Source organism: Rattus norvegicus, chromosome 17, assembly GCF_021556685.1.
Source record: "Rattus norvegicus strain SHRSP/BbbUtx chromosome 17, alternate assembly SHRSP_T2T, whole genome shotgun sequence".
Taxonomy (NCBI): domain Eukaryota; kingdom Metazoa; phylum Chordata; class Mammalia; order Rodentia; family Muridae; genus Rattus; species Rattus norvegicus.
In genome coordinates, this window is record NC_141550.1 from 93,332,410 (window position 1) to 93,340,298 (window position 7,889).

Genomic DNA, 7,889 nt, shown 5'->3' on the forward strand with positions numbered 1-7,889 from the left:
TTTTGCCCACATGGAGCCTCTCAGGGATGCTGGATGCCAGTTTGCACTGTGTCAGCAATGAGCAGAAGAGCAGGGAAAAAGGGGTTAAATCCTTGTGACCTTGAGAGCCATGAAACTCTGAACCAATCCTGAAGAAAAAGAGGATTCAACAAGTGTCTGCTGGGCATTAAACTCAGGAGCTCTGGAAGAGTGCTCAGTTCTCTTCACCTCTGTGCCATGTCTCCAGCCCTAAGGCTGAATCTGTCAATAAGGAAGGAGCTGGCTGCTGGGCTGAAGTAGGCTTTTGTTGTTTCTAGTGAAGAAGAAGTGTTTAGAAGGTAGGGGTTGGGGAGGAGGGGAAATGTCTGAAACATTTTATCCTCTATTGCTGACACCTTGGAGAGTTAAAAGGTCTCTCTCCTGGTGGCCATTTAACATCAAAAGCAGGCCACTCCAAGTTTCATTAAGTGGTCCTTAGTCCTAAATTCTTGAAAATTACTCAGAATAAGATTAAGGTGAGAAAACAATTGGTCCCCTGTCTAAAATTTTCAGCAGTTCAAGTCCAAAACATGAAAACAAGAATGCAAAAAAAGAACAACTAACACACAAACCAAGTGTCCCTTTTCAAGGGCAAAGTACACAGACCAACCCCATCCCTGCCGTGGATGGGATAACTCAGGCTATCTGCTCCTGCCAGAAGTGAGATGCACACAGGTTCTGGTGACTTTGCTGGCCTCACCCTGGATCAAAGTTCTCTGACATTGCTGGCCTCTGGACAGGTCAAATCCCTGTTACCTAGCCTCTGTGAGCCCTCCTGATGCTTGCAAGAAAGAAAGGAGCCAAAAGCAGAACACAATGAAGCTAGATAGAGAGAGCACAGAGAAGTCAACCTCAGTACCTAGCTGTAACGGCCACTCCTCCCTTTCACCACTCTCCCATGGGTCCCACAGAAGAAGCAAGTTTCCAGTTGAATACACCAATGTGAGGTCCAAACTGAACCGATTCCAGGACCTCTTGATTGAGATTCATGGAGACAGTCATCTATACAATAGCAAGAGGAGTTCATTCTGCCTTAATGAGGCCTTCCCGCTTAAAGGGGGGTGACCCTGAATAGACTCTGACAGGGAGTTATATACTTTGCTAAGAACTGGGGCAGAATTCAAGCAGTTGGTAACTAGGCAGGGTATTATTGATGGGGCAAAGTGACCTCCTACTGACTAGTGATCAGTGAACCATTTCTGCTTTTCCAGAGGGGAAGAGAGGTGAGTTGGAAATCATAGGTAGCTTTGTTTAACAGTTTGGCTTGCAGTTCTCTGGGAACTGACTATTCCCTGGATGGGATGGGTCATTGTGCTTGAAGGTCGGCAGTGGAACTTTCCCACTGGTCTTCAATTGACCCACACCTCTGGCTCTTTCAAGAGTGATTCCTTCCCACAGGCAGTGGTCTTTGCTGTAGTAGAATCAAATATGGGGAGAGTATAGAAAGGAGGCAAAAGAAGGAAATAAATAATTTAGGTTAAATAAAAATCGCAAGAAACCATTAGCCAGAAAAAGAATTTTAAGATGGGGAAGAGAAAATATCAAAAGGTAAAAATACAAAGTACCATGTTGTCAAATACACAGTAGTCAGTCTGAACAAATATATACACAAGCAACAAATATAGGCTCTGCAGGTATATTTATATTTATTTCTGGATACACAAGATAAGTAAAAATATATAACAAATTTAATCACGTAAAGAAGTCCATCAACTTAAGAGTGAAGGCATGAGAAAAGTTTGATATAGGATAGCTGGGAGTTTGGAGAGGAGGTACAAAAGAGGAAGGTGATGTCACTGTTTCAATTAAAACATTAAAATATTAGATAAATACATATGTATGAACAAAATTATATACAAATAAAAGGAATAAAAAGCAAACATTACAATCTTCAAAAGAAAACACACAGAAAAAAAATAAGCCCCAAGAAATCTACATCTCGGAGCATCTTCCTTTCACCTGCCCTCCTAGTGGAAGGAGCAGGATGTTGGAGACCCTTTTGTTATACATGGATTTTAGTCCAGGTGAGTCCCAAATGGTCCAACGGTCCACTCATCAGGCCACTCATTGTGTCCAGTCCGTTGTCCAGCAGGATCAAAAGTCCTTGGCTGCCTGGACTGCATAAAGAAAACTGGAGTTAAACAAGAGAAAGAAAATATATTCATCACTAGAAAACCCGAGTAGGTTTTTTGCCACGGGACATAGGTTTATGTTCACTGGCCAAGAAATAGACAGACATGACTATAAAATTTAGACAGTCCATAGTTGGAAAAGTCTAGATAGATCTATAAAGAGTTAATGTGTGCATGATACATACATTACCTCAGAGTTACCCCTCTCTCTCTCTCTCTCTCTCTCTCTCTCTCTGTCTCTCTCTGTCTCTCTCTGTCTCTCTGTCTCTCTCTCTCTGTCTCTCTCTCTCCCTTTCTCTCTCTCTCTCTCTTTCTCTCTCCCTCTGTTTCTCTCCCTTTCTCTTTCTGTCTCTCTCTGTCTCTCTCTGTCTCTCTCTCTCTCTGTCTCTCTCGCTGTCTCTCTCTCTCTCTCTCTCTCTCTCTCTCTCTCTCTCTCTGTGTGTGTGTGTGTGTGTGTGTGTGTGTGTGTGTTTGTGTGTGTTGGTGTCTGTCTGTTTGTCCTCATGCCTGAAGGCCAGGAATAATCATCAAATGCTTTTTTACCTCAATATTGAGACAGAGTAATATGTCAGTAATCTCAGCTCATCAATCTGCCACACCTGCCTCTGTTAAGCTCAAGGCCTAAGATGACACCATGATTCTTCCTTGTATGATTTCCAGAGTCCTTTTGTTGCACTGTGACACTTTACCCAAAATCCATCTCCCCAGATGCAGAGACCAGATCTGCCAGGTAAAAATATTTAGAATGTCCCTTTTCTGACAGGATTGCACTCAGCCTGGTACTTCCTCTTGCCTATACTGGCCTTGAAGTTGTGTTACTTGACAGGGTAGAGTGGCTCAGAACTGAAACTTCTACATTGCAGAATTAGAGACAGGAAGAAGAGGATCGTGCTCAAGGTAATCTTTAGCTACAAGGTGGCCTGTTGGGATTTAAGAGACCTTGATGAAAACAGAAATGTTTGCAGCATAGCATTACACTAAAGGAGGAACAGAGGCAGCAAGATAAAGAGGAAGACAAATGTAGCCTGGGCTTTCATTCTATCCCGAGTGGTATTCTCTCTGAATTTTAGGTTTGACTGTGTGAACACTAAAACCAGCATAGCAACACTATTCCAAAATAGGAAAAAAAACAAAACAAATGTAAGAAGAAAAAAAATGAAAGTATGCTTAATTTACATAAACATATCAGAAAATAAGAACCAATTTCTTCTGTCTATTGTACATGGAATATGTTCCCTTAGCATACACCTGTGAGTCTGTTAGAATTAAGAGTGATATATTAAGGATTTTTATTGGAGTGGTTAGTGTTTTTCATCTGTTGGTTTTTAATTTTGTGAATCTATTTCCATCAATTGGGATTTTATACTTGATGTTTCTATTTTGTGTTTTCCACTTAAGACCATCCTGAGGGGAACATGGCTCTCTAGGAGTCCAGTATAAGAAACATCCATTGAGACCCACCTGCATGGAAGTAGTTCATGTAAAAGTAAAGACAGACACACTGACAGAGATATAGACTCACCAGGGCTTCTACATATCAGGGTATGGATGGCAAGGAATCATCAGGGTGTGAGGCCAACTCTTAAAACCTAGGCTGGCCAGGGTCTGTGAGAGGCTTTCCTTGGTTTTGTCTGAGTAGCTGACCTGGTTCAGTGCTAGAGGCCAGCAAAGAACCCCTTTAATGAACTTTCCCAAACTTGTGCATTGTGGGTTCAGATACACGAGTTCATATAGTGCTCTTCTTGCTCCAGAGTGGAATATGATATGCTTTCCCACTCAAATTAGACAGGAAACGATTGTCTGTCGTAAGAGAATTTCCTGTAGCTCAGGGGATAAAGCACATGAGAAATATGTATGTGATCACAATGGTGGAGTACTATAGGGACATGCTGTTAAACTCAGCACATATCACTGCAGGATTACTATGCCAGGATCCTTGATGTCCTTTGAACAAATTAAGAGAGACACTGGCTCAGAGGGACCCTCCACGTCAGTCATATGGTATTCTGTACACCTCATGCTGTGGAAGATGTTGATACAGTCTAGTTAAAAAGAACACAGGAGATGATATCTTAACAAATGTAACAGTAGGAGGGACAGGGAAAGCTTCCCAGAAGCTCTCACAAAGGAATTGCAAGGCTGTTTAACTGGGCATAAAAAAGCAGTGTGCAAATTCTCAGGTTAATGGAAGCAGCCTGGGTAGATTTATCCAGTGGAATGCATACTCCAGTGGAGGCCGGAAGCTGTCATGAGCTAGGGCCACACCAGTTTGCTTCCCCATCATTAAGTTGTTCTTTTGACTCTGCTCATAACACCTGTCCCTCCTCCTTCGAGGAGGCTGTGACACAGGTAGGAATCCAGTTAGACATTTGAAAGTTGGCCTTGAGGGAGCAAACATAGAGAGGTGAGTAATTACAGGGCAGAACTGGTGAGAGAGAGGGCACAGCTGCCTTGGGAGTCACTCCACAGTATGGGTTTTGTAAGCTTTACCCTGAGTTGGGTCTGAGGACTTAAGCAATATAAACTGTGATATCATTTGCAGGGCAGTGGGGATGGGTGAGGTTCTGGTCAAAGTTTGACAGGAGAATTCCCTTCAGAGGAGACAGAGAGGTCTCATATTCCACCTGGGAACCCATCTTAGCTCAGGTCTGATGGGCTGACTAGGGAGACTTTTCTGAGAAGTCTACTTCATGAAGAAGACCATGTTCTCTGCAAGAAACAGGAAGCAAAGAACAGTACAGTCCCACAGATCAATCTCTGATGTTTACCTCTGCTAGAAGAGAGGGCAGAGGGCTACTGATCCACTGACACTTTTAGGGCACTGTTCTACTTCATCCCTCCCTTCTGAGCAAGACACAGTGAAAAGGCAGGCCTTCCTGCCTGGGGCTTTACCTGGAGAGACCTTGCTGTGGTGTGGACAGCTCTTCCTCTGGAGAAGGGGCCTGCAAGCACACAGGCACCTGGACGTCTGGCCTGGCTCCTCTGAGACTGTATAATTTTCAGCCAGGCCAACCCCCACCACTGGCTTAAAAGCCAGGGAGCTGAGGCTGCTGTTCTTCAGGACTTGAAAAGAAAAAGACAGAAAAGAGGCTCTTGGTGTCTGAAAAACAGAGAACTTCCTGTGCTTTCCATAAAGAGTCATAGCACCCCACTGGTTGTCTTAGGACTCTCTGCCCCATTTGGGCATGCCCCCACCTCCCTCTCATCCTGCTTTAATCAGTGTCTCTGATTCCCCTTATGACTCACAAAGCATCAGATCACCCTTCAGGGGTTTCTATGGACTTAATCTTTCTGAAGTTACAGTTTGTCAAGTTTCTGTGTGCCTCAAGGACCATCCTCATTTGTCACAAAGGACAGGAGGGAATATGGATGAAATGAATGAGGACATGCACCCACCTGGTTCTGTGGGTGACACAATGTTCTCCTCTCTTCCTGAGCGCCAAGTTATTGCAGGAGACTTGATTTTCTGATGGTGGTGGCAGACAGCAGCACAGGTTTCGAAGGCTTCTACTAATTGTCTTTTTAAACCCCTTCCAGTGGTGACGCCATCCCCGACGGGAAGCTGGGCAAGGAACTTGTGGCTGGCCACTAGTGACGGTATCTTCATGAACCATGGCCTCTTCCTTGATGAAGGTGTTTTTGTCCACGAGTGTCTCTCTCTGCCAGGTATCTCCAGAGCAGCCTGCAAGGCTTATCCCCTTAGGTGTCTGCAGTGATGCACAGAAATCATGTGGCGGTATGAAGGAGGACACATTCCGGTCTGCTGTAGTGGAATAGGTGTATTGAAGTCGAGGTGACTGGATATGTTCAGTTAGACTACAAGACAACACAGTCTTGGAGTGTGAGAATGTCTTCCTGATTTGCAGCCTGTTATCCCTGAATTCTTCAGCTATAGGACAGTCCAGGAGTTCGAGCTGGAGGGTGTTGGTCCTTGTTTGCTGGTAGCCTACAGCATGCCTTCTGACAACCTTCCTGGAATTCTTCCTATCCTCCTTCTCCCGAATATTGGATGAATGTGAGGACAAGGTGAAGGAGGAGAGAAGAGGTCCCTTTCTCTTAAGAAAACGAGGGAAGGAGTGAAGATCTTCCAGACCTGGCTCCACTTGGTGGTGTGTGCAGACTTTTCTGAGTGGCTTGTGCTGTTGAATCAAGTATGTTGTCAGCACCTCGTTGATATTTTGGTCTATCAGAGACTCAGTGCTTTTCTCAGGTGTATGCCTCATGACTCTCATGGCTTTGATGGTGCTAGGGCTTGGTGTTCCTGTGAACGTCTGTATGGATGTCGGTGGTGAGTAGGCCTGGCTGTCTTTGATCATGGGGCGCATCATAATTTGCTGGATGCTGGGCCTCCTGCTGGGATTTATCATCAGCATTTCCACTATAACATTGAAAATATCGTTGGCAACGTGAGGCGGAATGCTGAAATTGGCTGAACTGATTTGTCTCCTCACCTCTGCAAATGACTTGCCTAGGAAAGGCAAGTGCCCAGTCACCATGAAGAAGAGGAGGACACCTACACTCCATACGTCAAATGGGCGGCCCTCATATTCCTCAGCTTCAAAGAATTCTGGCGCACAGTATGGCAGCGTGCCACAGAAATCAATCAGCTTCTGCCCAGGAAGTGTTTTAGCAGCTAGGCCAAAATCACAGAGCTTGGCATTCCACCTTCCGTCTATCAAAATGTTGTTGGCCTTTATGTCTCGGTGGACAATATTATTGTCATGGCAGAATTGTACTGCCTCTAATATCTGTCTAAACATTCTTCGGGCCTCCCACGATTTTAAATATCCACATTCCCGGATTCGGTCCAGTAGGTCTCCCTGAGAGGCATGCTCCATGACCAGGTGTGTGGCCTCTCTTGTCTGGACCACTTCGACCACCTTGATGATATGAGGATGGCCCAGGGACTTTAGAATGTCAACTTCCCTGCTCATCACTGAGGAGCACTTCTCGGTGTTCTTGAGAACTTTTATAGCTACACAGGTGAGGGTTGGGACGTGGTAGGCCATTTTTACGACTGAAAATCGTCCCCTTCCCAGGCTTCTTATGATCTTATAGTCAGTGGTAAAGTTCTCGATAGAGTCTCGGCTCTCTGGGTCCTGCTCCATGATCAGGCCCTCCTTTATATGGCTAGAAGCAAACTTGCAATGAGAAATAAAACAGACATTTAAAAACAGGCCCCAGAACATGTTGATATGCTCAAATTCCTACATTAAAGAGATGAGAAAAAAAGCTCAGAAAAACATCAGACAATCTAGACATGTACTTTACATATTGGGAAGGGAAGGACAAGGACCTACTGCAAAGGAGCAGATGCAAAATATGACATAGAGGCGGTTGTCAGGGACCAACTGCAAACTGAGAGAATCCTAGACACTAAAAGCCACTAAATTGGAAAAGCTCACCATCCTCTCTCCTGATCTCAGCATTCTCTTTGAGTAGAGGCATCTAGAATATCAGCTTCAAGAGAAGGTGTAAAGAGAACAGATCCCCGAAAACCTATACTGTGCAGGATGGCGATCTGCGTCTGGAGTTCCCAAATTTGGCTACTCAGGCAGAGGACCTGTAGGTGGTTCTCAGAACACAGGTGCCCACAGCTACCCTAACTCCAGCTCCAGGGGTTACTACACCTCTCGACGCTAATCACACCTATACAGCACACTCACAGGTGGTATACACCACTTAAAATAGTGATACAAGTCTTTCTATATAATTTTATTAGTATGAGCTGTCAGGTTA

General features: G+C 44.6%; 1 protein-coding gene across 1 annotated transcript; it reads right to left on the minus strand.

Annotated features, from left to right (window-relative positions):
• Positions 1 to 1,640: 1,640 nt before the first annotated feature.
• Positions 1,641 to 7,339, minus strand: LOC120099682 (uncharacterized). The gene is made up of 3 exons (XM_087591920.1): positions 5,547 to 7,339; positions 5,043 to 5,213; positions 1,641 to 2,135 (listed from the first exon to the last, which is right to left on the minus strand). Exons 1-2 carry the CDS (start codon positions 7,337 to 7,339, stop codon positions 5,177 to 5,179), a joined length of 1,830 nt encoding a protein of 609 aa, XP_087448046.1. The 3' UTR covers positions 1,641 to 2,135; positions 5,043 to 5,176.
• Positions 7,340 to 7,889: the final 550 nt, after the last annotated feature.